The sequence below is a fragment of the Capra hircus genome, assembly GCF_001704415.2.
Source record: "Capra hircus breed San Clemente chromosome X unlocalized genomic scaffold, ASM170441v1, whole genome shotgun sequence".
Taxonomy (NCBI): domain Eukaryota; kingdom Metazoa; phylum Chordata; class Mammalia; order Artiodactyla; family Bovidae; genus Capra; species Capra hircus.
Window position 1 is genome coordinate 51,471,222 of NW_017189516.1, and position 21,682 is coordinate 51,492,903.

Below are 21,682 nucleotides of genomic sequence, written 5' to 3' on the forward strand. Positions count from 1 at the left end.
AGATGAGAAAAAATGTGAGGACAGAGAAAAGTAGGACAGCACCTCCTAGATAGAGGACATAGAAGGAATAACATGAACTTAACACAGACACACAGGCAATAACCTAAAACATTTCTGAGGGAAGTGATGCTATGCAAGGCATTTCAGCAATTATTTCACCACTTATTTCAGAGATGAAGAACGTGATGATCACAAAACTGAAATAAATGGTTCAAGGCAGGTTACATAACTAAAAAGTAGGAAAACTAGTATTTGCACTCAGTGATCCAAACCCACATTCTTTCTAAACATGGGCACCTTTCCTAAAGGAGGTACAGAGTTTCCTCTGGATGTTACTGGAGCATTAAATATTATCCCAGAGAGAGACACCTGTCATGCTGTGATAAAAGACTTTATACTAGATTTTAATTAATATTGTGCTTATGAGGTCTATCTTATGCTACCAAATATCCTCTCCTCCTTTTCTGCCAAAAGTAACATTTCATCAATAAGAAAATTAATGCCCAAAGTCAAAAGGTATTAGAAATATGATTTTTAAATGACCACATAAACTCTTAAAAAATTAATTTATGTCTTTTGAATGAAAGACACCATTCTTGTGTGAGGTAATCTGACAAATCAAAACTCAAGCACAGAAGTTTAAAGTATATGTCAATCAGTAGTTTGTTTCTTCTTCCCTTTTTTTCTTATTCACGTGGCCAATGTGACACAATAAGAGTGCCTCTTTACTGAGCACTTACTATGCTTCAGACACTGGTCTGGGCATTTTGTTATTGTTTAGTCATGTACAACTCTACGCGACCCCATGAACTGCAGCTATAATGTCTAATCTTCATAACAATCCCATTAGATGGTACTTCTGTTATCATAATTTTACACACGAAGAAAGACAGGCACAAGAAACTGCCCGAAGTCATTCAAATAGTAAATGTAGAGTCTGGCTTTGAACCCCAGCAGCCTAACTCCAGAGTCTATGCCCTATATTATGGGATAGCAATTGCTATTTTTTCAAAATAATGCATATTTTTAGACCAACATCTTGGTGATTTTCTAATCTCTACACACTGAAGCAAAATACAAATCACACTGGACTGGTTACTGGTGAGTCCATGTTTCACAGTAGCCACCATTCACACACCCTGTATGCTTAGCTGAGAACATCTCAGACATTCTCAAGTAAACGATAAAAGAAGACTCTTCCCACAAAAGATGTGGTTAAACCTCCAAAAGGATTATACTAACTTAGTTAAAATACCACAAACACTTTCAGACTACAACACAAAAACATTAAGGTCTATAAAAATCAGTGTCAAGGAAGCAGCAATTTCTCCAAAGGATATTTACAGACAGTGCCATCATGGACTGTCTAGTATTTTACAGATAATATTATTTAGTGAGGAGGTCTGTGAACAAATAGGACCATAGACAAAGGAGGAAAAGATCTCCTTTGTTTGGCCTATCTAATCCAAATGCTATTCATTCTTCAAGATATATTTCAAACTGTAAATCCTCTATAAATCATTCCAAGTGAATCCAGCCAACTTTCCAGAATCTTTAGTATTCTCAAGGTCACAACTATATTTAGATGTATTAGAGAACAGTACAATGTAGTAAAGAATGTAGTATTTTATTATATACTATGCTTTATTATAAATTGTATTGTTTTCTAATTATTTTATGCACAAAAGTATTAATTCTTCAGCTAGTTTACAAGTGGCAGATCTGTTTATACTCTCTTCAGAGAATGCAGTTTAAAGCCTCTTTAACCAGGCAAAGAATAAGGCAGCCAGAAGACCAAGCTTGATGCTCCAGTTCAAATATTTAATCATTTAATACTATTCAACCTAGTAAGAGCAACTCTAGGTGTGTTGTGAATATAAGTGGCCATGAGAGCTCATTTCTTTAAGGAATCCATTAGTCCAGTGAGGATACATATTTTCAAACAGCTTTATAAAAATTTTTTATTACAATTAAAAAAACTGAAGTATAGTATGGATTTACAATGTTCTGTCAAATAGCTATTTAAAAGAGACTGCTATGTGTGCTACCAGAGTGCTGCAGGAGCACACAAGGGGGAGGTAACCATTCCCCCTGGAGGAGTGTACAAGACTTCATGGAAGGAGGACACTTGACCTGAATCTGGGGGAGGGAGGATGGAAAGCTTTCCAGGAAGTGGGGTGAATATTGGGAGAATTATAGGAAAATGCAGCATTGTAGAAGCAACAAGGAAATGGTGACAAGGTCAATGTGGTTGTAGGGCAGGGGGTAGGAAAAGTTGGGAGACAAGGCTGCAGGGCTAGGATCAAGGGGTTTTTAAGGCAATGGCACCCCACTCCAGTACTCTTGCCTGGAAAATCCCATGGATGGAGGAGCCTGGTAGGCTGCCGCCCATGGGGTAGCGAAGAGTTGGACACAACTGAGAGACTTCACTTTCATGCATTGGAGAAGGAAATGGCAACCCACTCCAGCATTCTTACCTGGAGAATCCCAGGGACGGGGGAGCCTGGTGGGCTGCCGTCTCTGGAGTTGCACAGAGTTGGACATGACTGAAGCGACTTAGCAGCCCCAGCAGCAAGGAGTTAAAACCGAATAAGCTATGTGTAGAGGTTTTTAACATAAAGAAGACAGAATTAAATGTGCAATTCGCAGGAAGATTCTAAAAGTAATGTGAAGACTGCAATGAAGAGAAAAACTCAGAGAAATCAGTTTGGGAGTGGCTGTTCAGGTAAAAAGTGGTACGAGTGAAAGAAGCAATTAGAGATGGCGAGAGGGAAATAGTTGAGCTTGATTGCTGATAATGCAGATTTCTGGTTCAAGAGATCATTCAAATATTCGAGTCCCTACTACATGTGCTAGACTGGGCTAGATGTTAGAAATGCAACAATAAAACAGATGATTTCTAACAGTTCATAATTAAAAAATAAAATAATTTCATTCTGTTGTAAGTGCTATGATGGAAAAAGAAAAATGCTATAGGAGAGACCAAGAAGGAGGTGGGGGAAGTTTGTTGGCAGGTCAGAAAAAGGAGGTGTTCTTGGAGATGAGATTTATAAAAGAGAAGGTGCCATGCAAGGGAAGCACTTTCCTGGGAAAAGGACGCTCAAGTCCCAATCTCATGGAGCTAGAACAACTTGGGGATGTTTATGGAAGTTAAAGAAAAAGAAGGGTTAAGTGTGCTGAAAGTCTGGAAAGGGATGGGAATGGAGAGACATATGAGCTGAAGTCAGAGAGCTAGAAGGGCCCAGAACAGGCAAGGTCTGATGGGAAGGAGTTTGGATGTATTCTCATTGAGACAGGAATTTATTAGTTATGGCTCTCTTTATTTCTGTTGTTATTGTTGTTAAGTCACTAAGTCACGTCCAGCTCTGTGCAACCCCATGGACTGTAGCATGCCAGGCTCCCCTGTCCTTCACTATCTCCTGGAGTTTGCTCTAATTCATGTCCACTGAGTTGGTGATGCTGTCTAACCATCTCATCTTCTGCTGCCCCCTTTCCCAGCATCAGGATCTTTTCCAATGAGTCAGCTCTTTGGATCAGGTGGTCAAAGTATTGGAGCTTCAGCATCAGTCCTTTCAAAGAATATTCAGGATGATTTCCTTTAGGATTGACTGGTTTGATCTCCCTGCAGTCCAAGGGACTCTCAGAGTCTTCTCTAGCACCACATTTTGAAAGTATCAGTTCTTTGGTGCTCAGTCTTCTTTATGGTCCAACTCTCATATCCACACATGTTCAGTTCAGTTCAGTTGCTCAGTCATGTCCGACTCTTTGTGACACCATGAACCACAGCACACCAGGCCTCCCTGTCCATCACCAACTCCCGGAGTCCACCCAAACCCATGTCCAACCATCTCATCTTCTGTCCATACATGACTACTGGAAAAAACATAGCTTTGACTATAGGGACCTTTTTCAGCAAAGTGATGTCTCTGCTTTTGAATATGCTGTCTGGGTTTGTCATAGCTTTTCTTCCAAGGAGCAAGGGTCTGTTAATTTCATGGCTGCAGTCACCATCTGCAGTGAATTTGCTTTATTTCTGAATAGATTTTCCTTTGTACTGGACTGAGGGCAAGTCCTATTTATTTTCGTGTTTTCAATATCTAGTATGACAAATGTTCAATAACTGTTGTACCCTAATTAATTGTCATAATTTGGTTCTTTTTCGGCTTACAAAAGCAAAAGTAAAAGGAGAAAAGAGAAACTTGCCTGAGGTAACTCAGACAGATTTGGAAGAGAGCAAAAGCAGGAAGGGGATGAAAGAAATGTTTGCACTTCTGTTCCGTTCTTTCTTCCACACTCATTGAGCCTAGCAGGAGGGATACTGTGTTGGGCGTTCATGTGTGAGGAGAGGTACTCTTCAAAGTGAAATGAATTGAGGCCAGAAAGTCAAAGGAAAAAAACAAAGTCCTCGGTAAATGTCAAGAAAACATGGTTTGAGAATTATGCATTTAAGAGAAAGAAAAGAAATGGTGGGGAGCTTATTTTATAGTTCCCACAAAGGCCACCAACTGGCATGTTGGCCCAAACAGGGTAGTTGAAAATGGAAAAAATAGCTTTGGGGGTAGATGGAACAGAGAAGCAACCTATAAGTGGCCACTCCAGTAAGATGTCCCTCACTTGTGGAAAGTTTATACTTTAAGACTCTTTTTAGCATATTTTCTGAAATCAAGTTTAGCACAAAGTTAGCAAGTCTAGAAAAGGCTGCCCAAGACCAAACCCTAGTTTGAAAAGATATGATGTTTCGCTAAACAGGTCATTCTCACTAGAACAGCACCTTTAATATGAGTATTCATAATCTTCCTCAAATCACTATAAATGTTTGCTCAAATAAGCAGTAGCCATTTATACATTTCTCAATCTTTTGAGGATGCTAAGTATTTTGTATAAAGAAACATTCTGAGATAACTGAAGTTTACAATAATGCATACACTTAAAAAAGAGTTTGAAAAACTGGAACAAGTGAGAAAAATATTAACAGTTCCCACTTTCAAATTTAGACTTTTTAAAATTCACAAATACTCTATAAAATTCAAAAATAAAATATTATAATGGGGATTATAAACACCGTAATGGAAAAGGAAAAAGTATTCAATGGATAGCTTAGCATTTCATTGTGCAATGAACAATGATTTAAATACTACTGTACTGATTCCATTTGGGTTTTAGCAAAGCCTCTTACCCGGAGCCCGTGGAAGCGAGGATTACTATAGAAGAGCTTCATCTGCTCAGATGGAAGTGGTCCTAGCACCTTCTGAATGGTAAAAAGTTGGTCAATTTCACTTTCTCCAGGAAATAAAGGCTGTCCATCACTAAGCTCCCCAAGAATACAGCCAACTGACCACATATCTACGGACTTGCCATAGGGAGCTCTGAAAAGCAAAGGGAGAGATTATCTTGGCAACTGAAGGAATAAGTTTTAATAATTTCCAAACTATTTTGAACAGATTCAAGATTTAAAGCGTATTTGGGTATTTAAGGAATTTGAAAATACCACATGGACAAAAGTGAGGCTGAAAAAAAGGAATTATGGATATCAAAGTAGAAATTCAGAACACAAGTAAATAAATGTAAGCAAATAAAGCCATCAGTTTAATAACAATTTAGTTAGTATATACTGATTTGAAATCTATTTACATCCAGATATATATGTTGATTATTAATAGCTTAATAAACCCTAATAGCAGCACACACATCTGATGAGTTAGCACGCACCTGGAGAATGAAACGCTCCCAAGAAATGTATTTCCTAGGTAATTATCCTTTAGCTCTTTGAATGTCAACAAGTTATACTGATTCATTTTTTGAGTTCAGTCTATTAAAATGTACAACTGACTTATGTGTCTTCTTAAACAGCAAACATTTAATATTTAACCTGTTCTGATTGCACAGAGTCAAAACAGCTAAGATTATGCTAAGCTTTATTGGATTATTTACTTGAATCTATTTGTATCCTTTGTTTATGAAGCTTTATGACAGGTATCTCCCTCAAAGCATTTTTTTCATGAATTGAGGGATTTATAGCTATCTTTCAAGGTATGAGTTTGCCAGAGGGCTTTTGGAGTACTATTGGTGCTAACAGGCTAGATATAAAATCTACGTATCCCCCAAAAAAGCTTTATGTATTTACCTGAATATCTATAGCCTCAAGTCAAATTACATATGACAGATTAAGAAACCATATTTTCTTTCATTTCAAACATAAATTATCTAAATCTTAAGAAGCAAAAGCCAAAATACAATATCTGAAAAACCAAGGAAAGAAATTCTAGAATGTCATAGTACTATAGTAGTAATATAAAACTTTTAACAAACACTCTAAAGCACTTTTAACATAAAACAGAGTATGCTTCTAGGATAGTGAATCATTGTATCAATAAGTCAATATTTTATTTATCTCATTTCCTTTCATAAAAACTGAAGAATCATATCAGGAAACTTCATTTAGATCTTTTTGGTAGCTTGTTGGGAAGGGAAGGATACCAATCTTTCTTTCATACAAGTATGAGAGAGGAAAAACTTGTGCTAGGTGGAGAAACTTAAGGATAATCTTTACATACCCATGATAAATTATTTTTTCTGTTAGCTAATTTGAATAATTTATGCAACTGTAACTATTTTGAATGTCAAGGAAAAGTCTTGAAAATGTACAAAATCTGTAAATTCTACATGTTGACTAATTATCAACTGATTTCAATGGGCTTTTTATATAAATAATATGGTTCTTCAACTAGTACTTGACAATCATTTAATTAGCAATATTCAATTTGGCTCAAATTAGTTGGAGTCCTCATCTACTTTTGGTAGCTCCCACATATCTCTAAATATAATTTCAGTTTTCCAATATGTATTATTAGGCAGCAAATACTCTCTAAAGTTTCACGTTAAGGCTGTCCTCAGAATGAACTCAAGGACATTTTATAGACAAAATTATAATGAGTCCCTCTACCATACTTGAATCCTCAGATGGGGGTCTAAGAATGATTTACTTCAAATTCATTTCTTCTTTGGCAAATCCTGCCCAGTAAATTCAAACTCCCAACCCTTCCCCAAAGAATGGACACATGAATGGACAATGCATTCAAGTGAATCCAGACAGAGGTATACAGAAGAAACACAGATGACACAAAAGAAAATCAATCCTAAATCCAAGTTTAAAATGAACACAGAAATTCTAAAATCTATCCACCCAAGGAGGGATAATAAAGTGACTAGCCACCATTGATTTCAGGGATGAAGCACAAGCTTTTGATTTAAAAATAAATAGTAAAGCTTTCAGTAACTGACACCAATAATTCTTATAGGCTCTAGGTCTGCAATGAAATAAGAAGTAACACCAAATAGACACTGGGAAATCAACTGTTAACTTCCAAATAATCTTTCAGTGAGTAACTTAAATATATAATCATCATGATCTTTAGAAGAAACAGAAATATATATTTCTATTATATAAAAAGTATCTTTATTTACTGATTAAAAATTTTTTATTGAAGCAGAGTTGATTTACAATGTTGTAAAAATTATCTTTAAAAAAATAAATTTATTATGTCCCCTAGATACATATATGGCACACTAAAGAAAAGAGATGAAACCTATAATTAATGCAATGGTTATCATTACCACCATGTCTAATTTTATTTGTAGAGAGTGTCTTCTACCTCAATTTTTTGATGGTCCCAAAGAAGAAAATACAATCTAGGATAAATAAGAAAATACTACAACTACAATAAGTAGAGAATTATTAGTGAGAATATGTGATGGAGACCAAGACTACAGGCCCCTTCTTAGTCTCTAAAGTTTAAACTTCTTAAGAGGAAGAATTTTATCAGATAATGCTTTTCTGCTGTTGATGGGTGAATGAAATAGCTGCCCTGATAGATATAGCACTGAAAATGGAAAGGTGGCACAAAGTGGATGGATATGGCAGTGTTGCTGAGAAAATCATCAATGGACTAGTTTGAATAGCCATTTATCATCAAACAGGATTTACACTGCTTGGAAGAAAAATGGCAGTTGGTTAATATTTACAGCAAAGTGGCTAGGCATAAGAGATATTCCAGAAATATTTGCTGAATGCATGAATGAATGAATGTATGAACAAACAGATAAGCCAGAATGTCAAACTCTGTGGATATCCACATTTTTAATGTGCAAGACCATTAACAAAGGTGGCAGCAATAATTCCCCTCATTTCTGCATACCTGCCACTTTGTAATGTGACTCTGCCACTCCTCCCATCAAGTTTATTCCTCCATCCCATGAATCAGAGCACAGACAAGTAACATGCTTTGGCCAATGAGGCAAAAGTAATGCAAAGAGGCTTGAAAAAACACTTTTGCTTTTGGGCTTGCCCTCTGCTCCGGGAATTCTACTGCTATTATGCGAAGAAAGTTGGAACTAACCTACTGGAGGATGAGTCCCCATACAACAGAGATGGTTTGTCCCAGCTGAGGCTCCCTAAAACCAAACAGTCTCCAGATGACTTGCTGACTGATTGTAGCTACATGAGCAATTCCAATTGAGACCAGCAGAAGAATCAGCCAGCTAAACTCAAATAGCTGATACCCCCAATCCGTTTGCTCCCAGAATCATGAGCAAATAAAATGGTGCTTGTTTTATGCCATTAAGTTTTTAGGTTTGCTATACTGCAACAGGTAACTGGCATTTAATTAACTCAAGTTCTCATCTTCCACAGATAATCTAAGTTAACAATAGAGGATCAACAAATATGTAGATGTTATTCTATTCTGGGAAGGTAACTCACCCAAGTAAGAGTTCTGGGGACCGATACCACCTGGTGGCCACATATTCTGTATAATTAGCATTATTTCCTTCTGATAGATTCCGAGCAAAACCTGAAAGACAGCAAGACCCAAAAGTGTAATTTTGAAAAAGAGTTAATTTCATGCTGACAAAATATTTCAGTGCTACATTAATATCTTAAAGGAACATCAAAAGAATATAATGATTGTTATTGAATGGGCTGTTTATTAACATGCCCTTATTATTTTAAAAAGTTAGTCCATTGTTCATATGTGAACTAAAATACAGAATGTAGTCACTACAAAACCAGTCTCTTCTCTCTAATAAAGAAATCCATGTTTTCAAAGTCTTTGCATGCTTCAGAGCATACTTTTAAACCAGCTTTTCCAATAAACGCAAATCTTACAAAATGAAGACTCCATAAGAGCCAAAAGTCAAAGTTACATTAGCATGTTGCAGATAAGTCATTAATTCAGCTATGTGGGACTTAGATAGTATTTCTGTATCTACTGGTGCTGATCAGCTCTGACCATTATGTAAACAACAACAGTTAGGGTTGGCAATGATGGAAACGAAGCAGGCCAAAATGATTTTCTCCTAATGTAACTGAGAAGCATATTAGGGATATCTTAATTACCTTACAGACTCTGTTGCTCCCCCACCTCCCCAAGTAACAATCCTTTCAAAAGGTTTTGCGGCCACAAAATAGACTGGAAGGTAGGTTAATTACCCATCTAACTCACTGAAAGCAATATAGGTTCACTGTAAATAGTTACAGAGAACCAGAATATTAAAATTAAAGGTGAAAGTTAAGGCATATATATATGTATGGCTGAGTCCCTTTGCTGTTCACCTGAAACTATCACAATGCTGTTTATCAGCTATGTGCACATGCGTGCATGTGTGCTCAGCTGTATCTGACTCTTTGTGACCCCCTGGACTATAGCCTGCCAGGCTCCTCTGTCCACGGAATCTTCCAAGAATACTGGACTGGGTTGCCATTTCCTACTCCAAGAGATCTTTCTGACCCAGGGATCGAACCCACATCTCCTGCTTTGGCAAGCAGATTCTTTACCACTGTGCCACCCGGCTATATCCCAATATGAAATAAAAAGTTTTTAAAAAAAGTTTCAAGAATTAGAAAATACTGTTTTTTAAAATAGAACAGTAAAAAAATAAAAATGATCACAGCACCAAAACAAAACCCCTAACTTCAGTTAATCAATACTTCTTTATAAGACACATTTGGAAGAAATATTTATATTTTTTATTGGGATTCTTCAAGCCAGACAAAGGAGCTACATGCTCTGGGAGGGAAAACAATTAGGAGGTTTTTGTTGGGGATGCACAGGACACAGAATGCCACATGTGGTGCTGCCATGCAGAACTTCCTGACAATGTAAAATAAAATTGTCTTTTAAGAAATGATGCTAAACTATGGATACTCTTTTACCATTATTAACTATTCTACACACACCTCTTTTTTAACTTGCTTTACCAATTTCAGCTCCTAAGTACTTCTTAACACGTTTAGGTATAGCAGGACTCTTCTTTGCAATATTCCTTATCATAAAATACTAAGAAAATTAAGTCCTACAAAACATTTTTCCTCAAGCAGACAGGTTCATAATAGTTAAACTCTTAAAAATCAAAAAGTGAAAACAGTTATACAGGCTTCCAATTGCTGCACTGGCCAAAACTGGTCATTCTACAAAGTGAATTTTTAGAACGCTTCTATTTCTCTCACCTGTGCAATCCATATTCTAAGTACTAATCTAACTTCTCCTTATACAGGGAGATAAAGATACAAGGAGATAAATAAGAAACCTCCTCATTTATATATATTCACACTGTATTTGTGATTATATTTAAATATATAAAAAATAACATTTTTTAAAAGTTATTTTTTAGCACATGGATTAGGTAAAAATGTAAAATTTTTTAAATTTTAAATCATTTTTTAAAATAAAGTGATCCATGATGTAAAACCTAATCTATAATTTTAAAATTTTTCTGAATTATTTTAACTTAAATTTTTAATAGCACATAATACAGTTTTATATATACAAAAAACAATATACAATTTTGTACTGTGATACAGTATGACTCAAAACTTCCTTATACACTCAACCAGGAGCTGGAATATCATAATCAATTAATAATACCTTGACTGAACATTTAAAGGAGATAAATGGAATCATTCTAAAAATGTCTTTTAACCCTACAGATTATAACTATCATATATATAATACATATATATTTACATAGTTATTTTTCAGTGTTTATGATTGTGCCCTCAATAATTTCTATCAATATTTAAAATATTAAAAAAAATTTTTTTATCCTACTCAAGCCAGAAGGTCATGATAGTATTTTCTAGAAAATTCTTTCTCTGGAGTCATTAAATACTGGGCTTATGAGTATACACCAATTTAAGTCAAAAGATAAAAAATACTTTTAAAACACCTGTAAAAGCTACCTTGTGTTATATTAAATTAATTTTGTACTTACAGGACTAAATTTCTTTTTAACTTACCAAAGTCACACAGTTTCAAAACGTCATTGTGGCTGATTAAGAGATTTTCTGGTTTTATATCTGGAGTATCAAGATTAAAAAACAATTATTAAAAAATGGACCATGTATTACTGATTGACACTGTTAGATCACTGTAATGGCACTTAATTAAAAATAGAGTAATCTGAACAGAAAACTGGTAGTAAAAAGCAGAGTAACACATTTTATAACAGTACACAAAAGTTTCAATTAATTTCGTTTTGAGAAACATGCAGACCACAATTTCAAAAATAGTTTTTCCCCTTAAATCTGACAGGAATTGACTGGATCTCTGAAAGGAATATAAGGATGACTGAATCTAGGTTACCACATTTCAAGGAGCTATTTTTACTTTATAAAATACTAATAATACAAATTTTTGGAGATGAGTATAAAATGTTCACACCCATAGGATACTTTAAAAACACATACAAGACTAAGTAGATAGCATTATATTTCCTGGAGGAAAAATACACAGAAGATATATTCTGTCATGATTTTCTATATAATTTCTATTATTTATATATCTGTTTAGATTCTCTGTGTGGTTCATGATCATAAATATCTAGTGCTGAAGCTATGCTGGATGAGTCAAGATAAGATTTCTCATTTTTTCCATGGAACTTCTGAAGATGTGGTGGGAGTTAAGGAGTAGAAATACACAGAAGATGCAGTTTAATTCACCCCTTTGGAGGCATCTCACAATTCTATTCTTAGAGTACTCATCATCTATATTATATGGTAGAAGTGAAAATGGAGAAAGGGAAGAGGTAGGGGTGAGATCTATAGATTGCAGAACCATCTGAACCATTTCAGATCAGATTTCAGAATTTGTAGATTTGTTTCTACTGCTAATTCACAACCATTAATTCACTATACACTTAACCAAATTACAGCATCACTATGGAAATGCCGCTAAATCAGTTCCTTATTAATATCCTCAAACTGTAGCAGAGACTGTTATTAGAATCATTATCCTAGACACTAGATGTCCAGGTGACCAGGCCACCTCTCCATGCTGCCAACAACTTTCGTAAAGTAACTGCTATGGAAGACAAATAACAAATTGTCTCTTTCCAGAAATAACAGGAGTTGGCATTCTCCACATGACCTTTAAGCTATTCTTAATGTGAAACTATTTTTAAAATGATATCCTTTTGTGTCTGTTTAGAAACACTAAAATGTAGTATTCATTTGCCTGATAATTCAAAGATAAGAAATGGATACTGCAACATTTTCTGACAAACATTTTTTAGCTTCATTATTGTTCAATGCGTGACTCTTGAATGCAAGAGATTATCAGAAGATAAACAGTGTAGAGTTAAAGATGGTGCTGAGCAAGTAATTTCTCTTTTATTGCTATAAACCATCCACCTCATGGCAATAAACAACAAAATAAAAGTTTATGGAAGTATAATCATGGCCTTTACGCAAGGCTGATCATGCCTAAAACCTGAAAACAATGGGCACTTTCCAGTAACAGGCAGGGAAAATCAGGAGGTAAAGGTACATACTAGAGATCTTGGTTGAACAGAGAATGAAAAGTGATTGTCAACGGGGGCCAGTCACTTAGCATCACCTCTAAAGTCTGATTCTGGCTTGTTTCACATTACCAGGTCTATCTGCAGGACCGAAAGGCAATGGAGAAGGTCGTTGCCCTCGCCAAGCAAGCTGCAAAGTTTGCATTTGTTGAGTTCTTTTTATCACTAGGTACTTGTACTGTTGAAACCAGATCTGGTTATACAAACATGGAGATCTCACCATAATATCCAAATAAATGTGCGGTCCATCCTTTTGATGATACGAAAGGAGACCTGGAGCACAAATATTCTATACCTTCAAAATGTATTTAATTTAAACAGAATGTCAATGCCTATGTGAAATATTTTGTTAATTTTATTTGCTATTTTAATATTTTCCATTTTGAAAATTCCATACTTACCTCGATGAACAATATCATTCTTATGGCACCAGTGAATAGCTTTGATTAGCTGATAGATATAACTTTTTACTTTTTCAGGTGGAACTCCATTTGGCATTTCTTCCAGCAATTCAAGCATATTCTAAAAATTAAATAAAGAGCCATTGATCTCCAAAATTAGGTAGGCCCACAAATTATGTGTTAAAAATTTTAAAAGCATCTTGGATGATAATTCATCTAATACACAGAATATATATTTTTTTAAATTGCTTTGCTTTTCATCTATAATCTTTTTCATGCTAAAGCAGGATACTGTATTAAATCAAGGCTCTCTTTTTAAAAGAAATTCAGTTTTTGCTACTCCCCAATGCTGTCTCCAATAATAATCCTGTGTACTCTTCACTCTCTGAAACCTATCAGGCATCATTTTAGCCTAATTTTGAGGGAAAAGCAACACAAAGTAGGGAAAAGACACTGTAATATATAGAGGAGAGGGGAAACAGTCATTTTAACATAGTGCACTGTGCATCTCTGATAGAACTTTACAGTAAGATCAAGCCTTGAAATATTTCTGGGAGACCTGGAAAATATTCTTAAATGATCCCTAAGATTATCAGTAGTCAATATAATCAGAACAAATATTTTAAAAGGCTACAAAATACTGTTGAAATAAAAACTCACGGACTCCAAACAAATCAATATGCAAAAATCTTAGTCTGGAGTCAGAGACCATTCTAAAATTCATGCTCATTGTTTAAGTAGCTGCTGCTAAGAAACTTCAGTCGTGTCCGACTCTGTGCGACCCCACAGACGGCAGCCCACCAGGCTCCCCTGTCCCTGGGATTCTCCAGGCAAGAACACTGGAGTGGGTTGCCATTTCCTTCTCCAATGCATCAAAGTGAAAAGTGAAAAGTGAAAGTAAAGTCGCTCAGTCGTGTCTGACTCTTAGTGACCCCATGGACTGTAGCCCACCAGGCTCCTCCATCCATGGGATTTTCCAGGCAAGAGTACTGGAGTGGGGTGCCATTGCCTTCTCCGTGTTTAAGTAGAAATTCCACTTAATCAATTTCCAGTAAATTTCCAGATTAACTAAATATCCTCCATTTCCTCTGTAAAGCACAAGATTAAGGTCTATAGAATGATTAGAGTTTACTGTTTGTAGATGACCATCTAGGACACCAGTTCTCAAAGTGTAATGTGTGGATCTCCGGGAGTGGTGCTGTCTCAGAGGACCCATGAAGTCAAAACTATATTCATAACAGTACTCAGCTGTTGGCCTTTTTCACTGTGTTGGCATTTACACTGGTGGCACCTTAGCATGAATCAAAGCATTGGATTCTTCAATGCCATATTCTTACATTTGAAAAAAAAAGGAAAAGGTCAATTTCAGTAAAGGATGTCTTTGATGAAGCAGTAAAAATTATCATGTTTATTCAGTTACAGTTCTTGAGTACTTGTCTTTTTAGGAATCTACATGATAAAATGAGGAATACAACTCAACCACTTCTGCTGCATATCAAAGTATGCTAGCTGTCTTGGGGAAAAGTACTTGGGTAATCAACTTATAAATTGAACGAGTCATTTTTCTTGAGGCATACCATTTTTTACTTGAAAGAGTGACTGATACACAAACATTTATGTTAACATGCAATGGGTTTATTATTGTTGTTTCAAATGAATCAATAAATATTTTTATATTCTTCAGTTTTGACTTCTAATATGATAAATATTAGTAGATAAAACCCACATAAATACAAAGCTCTTAGGGTTCCCAATAATGTTAAGAATGTAAAGGAGTCCTAAGACCAAAAAGTTGCTCTAAAATTTTGCCCCCGCCAGTCAAGTTGCATACATATAATCAATCAGCTGCCTGTTTATAATACTCTCAGACCTATTTAGAACAGATACATATTATCTTAATATAATTATGTATCATATAAGCCAACTAAATAATGTTTTTAAAAAAGAGGTTTGCTGTTTATAAGAAAGTGAAGTTTAATAATTTGGAAAGACTTAAAGGAAAGCCACTACACATAATGCTATCTAATCAAATGTAAATGCAACTAGAAAACACTGGCAAGGGACAGTGGTGGTGGTAGGATTCTGCACTGAGACTACTTTGCAATGTTTTTAAGTTTTCACTTCACTTTAAAGAAGCTGACACAGGATATCACTGATGCATTAGGGGTAGGATGTATGTAAGAAAGCCCATCAGAAATCCAACCAGAAGATCAATACCCACTTCTAAAGAGAATGTGGAAAATGAATGTATATTGATAAGTCTTAAGATGAAATAAAATGTTTAAAACATATATGTATCATTTTTTAGGGATTCTCCCCTGGAATTATCTTTTTCAATTAACAAATGCACATGAGGAGTAAAAGGGCTTTGTAATAAAGAACATAAATTGTATGTCTCATTTACTATTCAACTCTAAATTCCTCACTTATAGAGAGAAACGTCCCCCAAATCCATTCTTCCCTTACTAGAGCAATAAATATATCTTATAAGTAGATGCATAAACGCCCAGAAAGAAGAGTACATTTTTCTCTGCCTTGCAGCTAGTATGGCCATGCAACTAAGTCCTGGCCAATAGGATGTGATAGCTGAAGCTCCATCCTGACCTTGAGGACAAGGGCTACTTCTGAGGGGTGGCAGACCATAAAGGCGGAAGCCACCTAGGATCTCCTGCAGCTGTAGAGCAGAGGTACCATATCCATCTACCTTTGTATTTGTACTTGAGACAGAAACTTCTATTTTGTTTAAGCCACTGTAATCTTGCGTCTCTGCTACAACTCCCTACCCCTAAGAGCATCTTTCTCCTTGCCCTCTTGAGATTCACTGTCAATCATTAGGGAGGGTGATGGTCACCTTCCACTGAAAAACCGTAAGGCCAGGACAAGAATCCCAGGCTTAGAGGTCAGAAGACTGGAGTTCTGGTAGCAGCTCTGCCACTTACCAGCAGAGAGACTGCAGACATTACATACTGTCTGATACACATAGATGATTTCTCCAATTGTTCATATGAAATTGTAAACAATCACCATGAGTAGAATTAGAAATAAAAAAGATAACGAAAATAGATCTGGCTGAATTTTATAATTTGGCAGGAAAATTGTAGACCACATGATTATTTTTGACAACTAAAAAATAAGCGTCTAATTCTACAGCAATCCTTTTTTATAACTTTTAAAAAAATATCAAATTTCAGGGGTTTTTTCCCCAGTGGGAAGGATCCCTTAGGAAAATGCCTAAATTAACACACAAAAAAGAAGCCTTTAAACAGATTCTGGAAAAGCAACATAAAACAGTGTTTTAAGGCAACAAAGTTTATATTTTTTTCAAGTTTTGCTTGTAATGAAGTTACTATATACATATATATTTAATTAGAAAAATAATTTGTAAAGGCTGAATTAATTGAAAAGCCATATCACTGGTTAGCTGTCTTAGCAACTCTGCTTTCCATTTCATGATGATGATGCTGGTGGTGATACCCTGTCATTTATGACACAGAAAGCACCTGAGATTTGACCTAAAGCAAAGATAAACCTCTCCAGTCTTAATTTTAGATAAGAACACAGGAAATCAGCAGTAGCCACCTATTCACTCAGTAAGGAAACCTCTGAAAGGTCTGTCTGGCTCCAGTTTATTCTATTCTTGTGAAAGCACTTATTTCAGTTCTTGACAATAACCAACTGATGTAAGTCAGTTGCTGTTCAAGAAATTCATAGGTATACAATATTGTTTATGGCATTGGACATTCCCCCTCAGGTCATATGATTAAAACCGTCACTAACAGTTAATAACAATTATAAAAATATTAAAGCAAGTACAGAGACAACTCGAACAATATGTGCTTTATCTTCTTTTCTCCCACGCTTCTAATTCCTTACTTGTGGTCTCATCTACCTCCTCAAGCTTTACCTTCTGGCTCCTGGCACATCATCTTCCCTCAAATAAAGCTACAACACTGGCAATTCAAAAAGGCTGCTTCATGAGCCCACTCATTAGCCATCTAGGTCTGATTCAGACAGCCTGTGCCTGTGCAGTATCTTACACATACTTCTATCATCCTGTACCATCACTGTCAATTTATGTGCCTCTCCCTCAGAGGCCTTGCTTAAGTTTAATTAAAACAAACCAAGTCTAAAAATTACTTGTTGAAGATAGAGTCTAAGACTTCAGAAGCCAAATCAATACACTGTTTAAATGTAAGATTATCTCTGTATGGTTAAAGCATACAAAATCCTTCAATATTTTTTCAGGATTTCTAATGACTGTGGGTAATACTTTCATTTTTACAGTCAGATTAAGAGCACAATGACAAGTCACATTCAACAATAATACTTTAATAGCATCAGAAACAGCACTAAATAAAAGAATGAGGCAGATCTGTACTGTGTCAGTGACTTACTTTTTCAACATACTCAAACACCAAGTACAATTTCCCCCTCCGACGAAAGGCTTCCTTCAACTCCACAATGTTTTCCTGTTTGAGAGTACGAAGCATTTTAAGCTCTCGTAAAGTCGTTTCCTTGACTTCTTCATTTTCTAGAATGTAAACAATGGTGAATAGAGTAAAATTAAAGCTTTCAAACCACTATTCAGGAAATTCTAAGAACACTGAAAACATACTAATTTCACTTTCCACTTTGAGTACTTCTGCATAAGAAGTCCAAGGATGGAATATCAAATATCAGATTTTCCTGCTGAAAGGATCAAGAATAAGAAACTTATAGAAGAAAAGGCTTACTTGACCAGCATGAACCTAACTTTCTGCTTGTATTTTCCTGTACTCTTTACTGCAAAGTGTATACATAAAACAGACTTACAGATACGACATAGGAATCCACTGTCGTGTTAACCCTACCACTACATACAGAGGAAGGAGGAGTTTAAAAGGGTAAAAAGGAATCAGTCATATCACTGTGCAGAGGAGCTTCCATGCAGCATCTGTAGCAGTTGAAATTTTCAAGTTGGGCCTGAAGCTTTGGCTTAAAAGAGCATTTTATTCCCCAGGCTGCACGCAAGTCACCTCTGTGAGCAGAGGTCATGTGCCCTGCACGCATCCACAGTGCAGCTCATAGTTGACCTGCAGGAAACTCTAAGCGTGACTGATCTCTCTGAACAGTGGCTGCTGCCAGTTCCTGCTGTCCTCCTGTGGCATGTCCATCTGTCCACCCCCAGGGAGTGTAGTGTACTGGAATGGAGAACTTATGCTGAACCAATATACCCTTTTGTATCATCAACTCCACTCATGGTGAACCCTCAGACACAGAGGAAGGACAGAAGTCACATTAACTCTAATGGATCAATTGGCAGGGGAGCAAGTAAGGTACTATTTCATGTTAAAGGAATTTTTATAATAGCTTTAGATCTAGTTGGGACATCCTAACCGCCATGGTTACATATGTATATACAAAGAAGGATATAGGGTCTTAATCCCTGATCAGCATTCTGAAAACCAAAAACATCAGTCTAAAAACTGATATTTTTTTTTCTAACTTTAAGGAAAATCTCTTTAGGAGCAAAACCTGAACTAACATGAAACCACTTATAAGTCTTTGTTTAACCTAGTTAGTATAAATAATTCTTATGTTTTGCTTTAGAAATAACACCTGATACAGGATCCTAAAGTGACATGCCATATTTCCATTCTAAAATCTAAGTTATGAATTCTAAAATACATATGACCCTAAGGTTTTGGGTAATGGTCAGAATCCTAGCTTGAAAGTCTAAGCTGTGTGACCCTCACATTCAGGCATGTCTGAGAAGGAAGAAAATAGGGTTAGGGACAGAGATGAGAAAGATGAAGATACCTTCAAGAAAGAAATGTTTCCTAAGCAAAGTACACTAGAGAAAGGCCCTAAATGGGACCAAAGAGGGAAGGGAGATCCTAAATGCAGGGCCAGCAGTATCTCTGAGATTATGGTCGCCCCACACAGCTCAGATCTTAGTTCCTGGACCAGGGAATGAATCCAGGACCTGGCAGTGAAAATGCCAAGTCATAACCACTGGACGACCAGGGAATTCCCCTACCCCACCTCCCTTCAAACTGAGTTTAAAGAAAAAAGACTATAATAAAACCATGGGCTTTGTAGTAGCCCCTGGAGTATCTGTAATAAACAGGAAACAAAGTCAATGCTCCTTTGTGAACTGGTTACACAAGTGAAATACTCTCCTTACTTCAAGAAAACTGTTGGAGAATCCTGGAACAGGAATTCTGCCTATCAGAAGGCAGGAAGCAGCAGTAGCAAAGGTGGACAGTGGCACAGACAGTAGAGCAATCCACCCACATCAGGGGGTTAACTGGAAACCAAGTCCTCAAGGGCCCATGTTGGAGCATGAAACAGGGGGCCACCTGGCAGTAGGGGCAATGTTTGTGACGTGATTAGAGGACTTTCCAAAGTAGCTTAGAGGCTTGTGGTGGGGGCAGATGTCCAGCTGTTCTGCAAACCAGGGCTGGGCCAGAGAACTGGTGTTTTGTAACTGTCAGAAGCGCTAAAGACTAGGGAGGCTAAATGCCTCCAATCTTATGAAGAAGGCCAACCTGTTTCTCTGCTGTCTCATCTGAGTTACTCCCAAGGTTGAGGTAATCAAACTAAAATCCACCTATCTCTAAGACACAGACTGCCACACAGATGGTCTTCTAATAAGGAAGTAATTCAGCAAGAGACAACTGTACTACTCACGACCTGATCCTTGTCTGCGTTTCTACCCTCATCTCATGCCCTTCTCTCCCTACCTTTATGTTAGTCTTTCGGTTCCCAAAAGAGCACCAAACTTTATTTTTTAACCTTAGGGCCTTTGAGCTTGTTCCCTCTGCTGAGAACCCTCATTATACTACCAGACTCTTTACAGGGCTAGCTCCTTCAGGCTTTAGTTTAAATGTCACTCGATCACTCAGCCAAAGCAAGCCTCCATCCCCATTAGCCCTCATCTCAATACTCTGACTTTTCATTCACAAACCTTTCCACCATCTTTACTGGTGTATTTGTTTGCTTACTGGTTTACCATCTATGTGGCCACTGTTGCTAATCCTAGAGCTCTAGGACGATGGGTCTAAGTTCTGCTTGGTATTCAATAACACACACCCAACCACCTAGGACTGGACCTGGTACAGAGGAGATCAATAAATACTTCCTACACAAATGCTTTTGATGGTGCTATGAGGAAATCTTTGCCCATATGTGGCTAGCTCTTATTCCCATAAAACATGGGAAGCAGCAATATGATATCAAACAAAAGGCACTTCGCCTTCCTGGTTTTGAGGACAGTGTTTTCAAGCTTCTGACTCTAGAACTTTGAAAGGGCCATTTTTCAGACAGTAAGACAAACTGAATTTATTTTCCCTATTCACCTCTCCCGCTAGTAGTCTACAATATGTGATTATGAAAAATGAAGGTTCCAGAAAACTGACAGCACCAAGGGTCAAGAACACACATGTATTTGGTTATTAGAACATCCCTAAGCTATGCTGGAGCTGGTTACAATAAATGGTGCAACAAAGTAAAAGGTAAATAAAGCTGGTATACTTTTTCTAATCAAAAGCTTGGGGAATTCTTGGCACTGAAAAACAGGTACCTTTGTATCATTACCAACTTGTGGCAGTTTCACTTTGCTAACAAAGCCAAAAAGCCAAAGCAACATGGCTATCATAGAAGGAACACTGAAGTAGGATCCAGGAGACCTAGATTTTGGACCCTTTTAACCAACTAACAATGTAACATGTGACTCTGGGCAAGCCATTTAACTTTTCATTCATAAAATAACTAAATGGACACTCCTCTACACCCACACAGTACCCTAAAAAGTCCCATGGCCTTTTCCAAATCTAATAATCCATGATTTCTTTTCATTAAGATCTCATTGATTATGAGCCTAAACTCCACTGAATTTTGGTACTTTGTTATATATGTATTCATTATTCGAATCTATACTAACTTTGCTAAACAATGGCTAAAGAGAAAAGAAAAACAAATCATCAAAAAGAAGGTCACAAAATCACTTAGTATGCAGAGATACCTCATTTAACCAGCTCATCTTGTTTAGGAAGGGAAGGTTCTTCTAATTTATGTCACTCAGTTATTAAAAGTTGAGGTAAGCACTTCAGCACTAAGATTATAATGAATGGGAACAGGAAGAAAGTGGAGTTATTAATTCTGTAAGTGAAAGTAAAAATGCACACTCTTCATTATCTGGAAATTCCATTATTCTTGTTCCTATGAGTACTTTTAAAGGTTCCTGGCCTACTCCATGTACTTCATGATGAAAATTGTGGCACTAAATGATTAGATGATGGGGAAAAGGAATGCACATTCCACTTATACATGCTTCTCTCCTCAGAGGTTCAGAAAGTAGCAAGGCTGTTGAGTAAGGCAGATTTTTAAAGGTAGATGCATAGCCCACTGAAGTGGGCACAACTCCCCCTGCCTTCCAGATGAAATAA

The 21,682-nt window shown here is 36.6% G+C and overlaps 1 protein-coding gene across 2 annotated transcripts in view; it reads right to left on the minus strand.

Moving 5' to 3' along the window:
• CDKL5 (cyclin dependent kinase like 5) overlaps positions 1-21,682 on the minus strand; it is a 176,441-nt gene that overhangs the window by 41,547 nt on the left and 113,212 nt on the right. For both annotated transcript variants that reach the window (XM_018043886.1, XM_018043885.1), the window contains exons 5-9: positions 17,648-17,784; positions 13,254-13,374; positions 11,294-11,353; positions 8,759-8,849; positions 5,177-5,366 (exon numbers count right to left, since the gene is read on the minus strand). In XM_018043886.1, the coding sequence (XP_017899375.1) occupies positions 5,177-5,366; positions 8,759-8,849; positions 11,294-11,353; positions 13,254-13,374; positions 17,648-17,784 (599 nt within the window). The remainder of the gene's footprint in view (positions 1-5,176; positions 5,367-8,758; positions 8,850-11,293; positions 11,354-13,253; positions 13,375-17,647; positions 17,785-21,682) is intronic.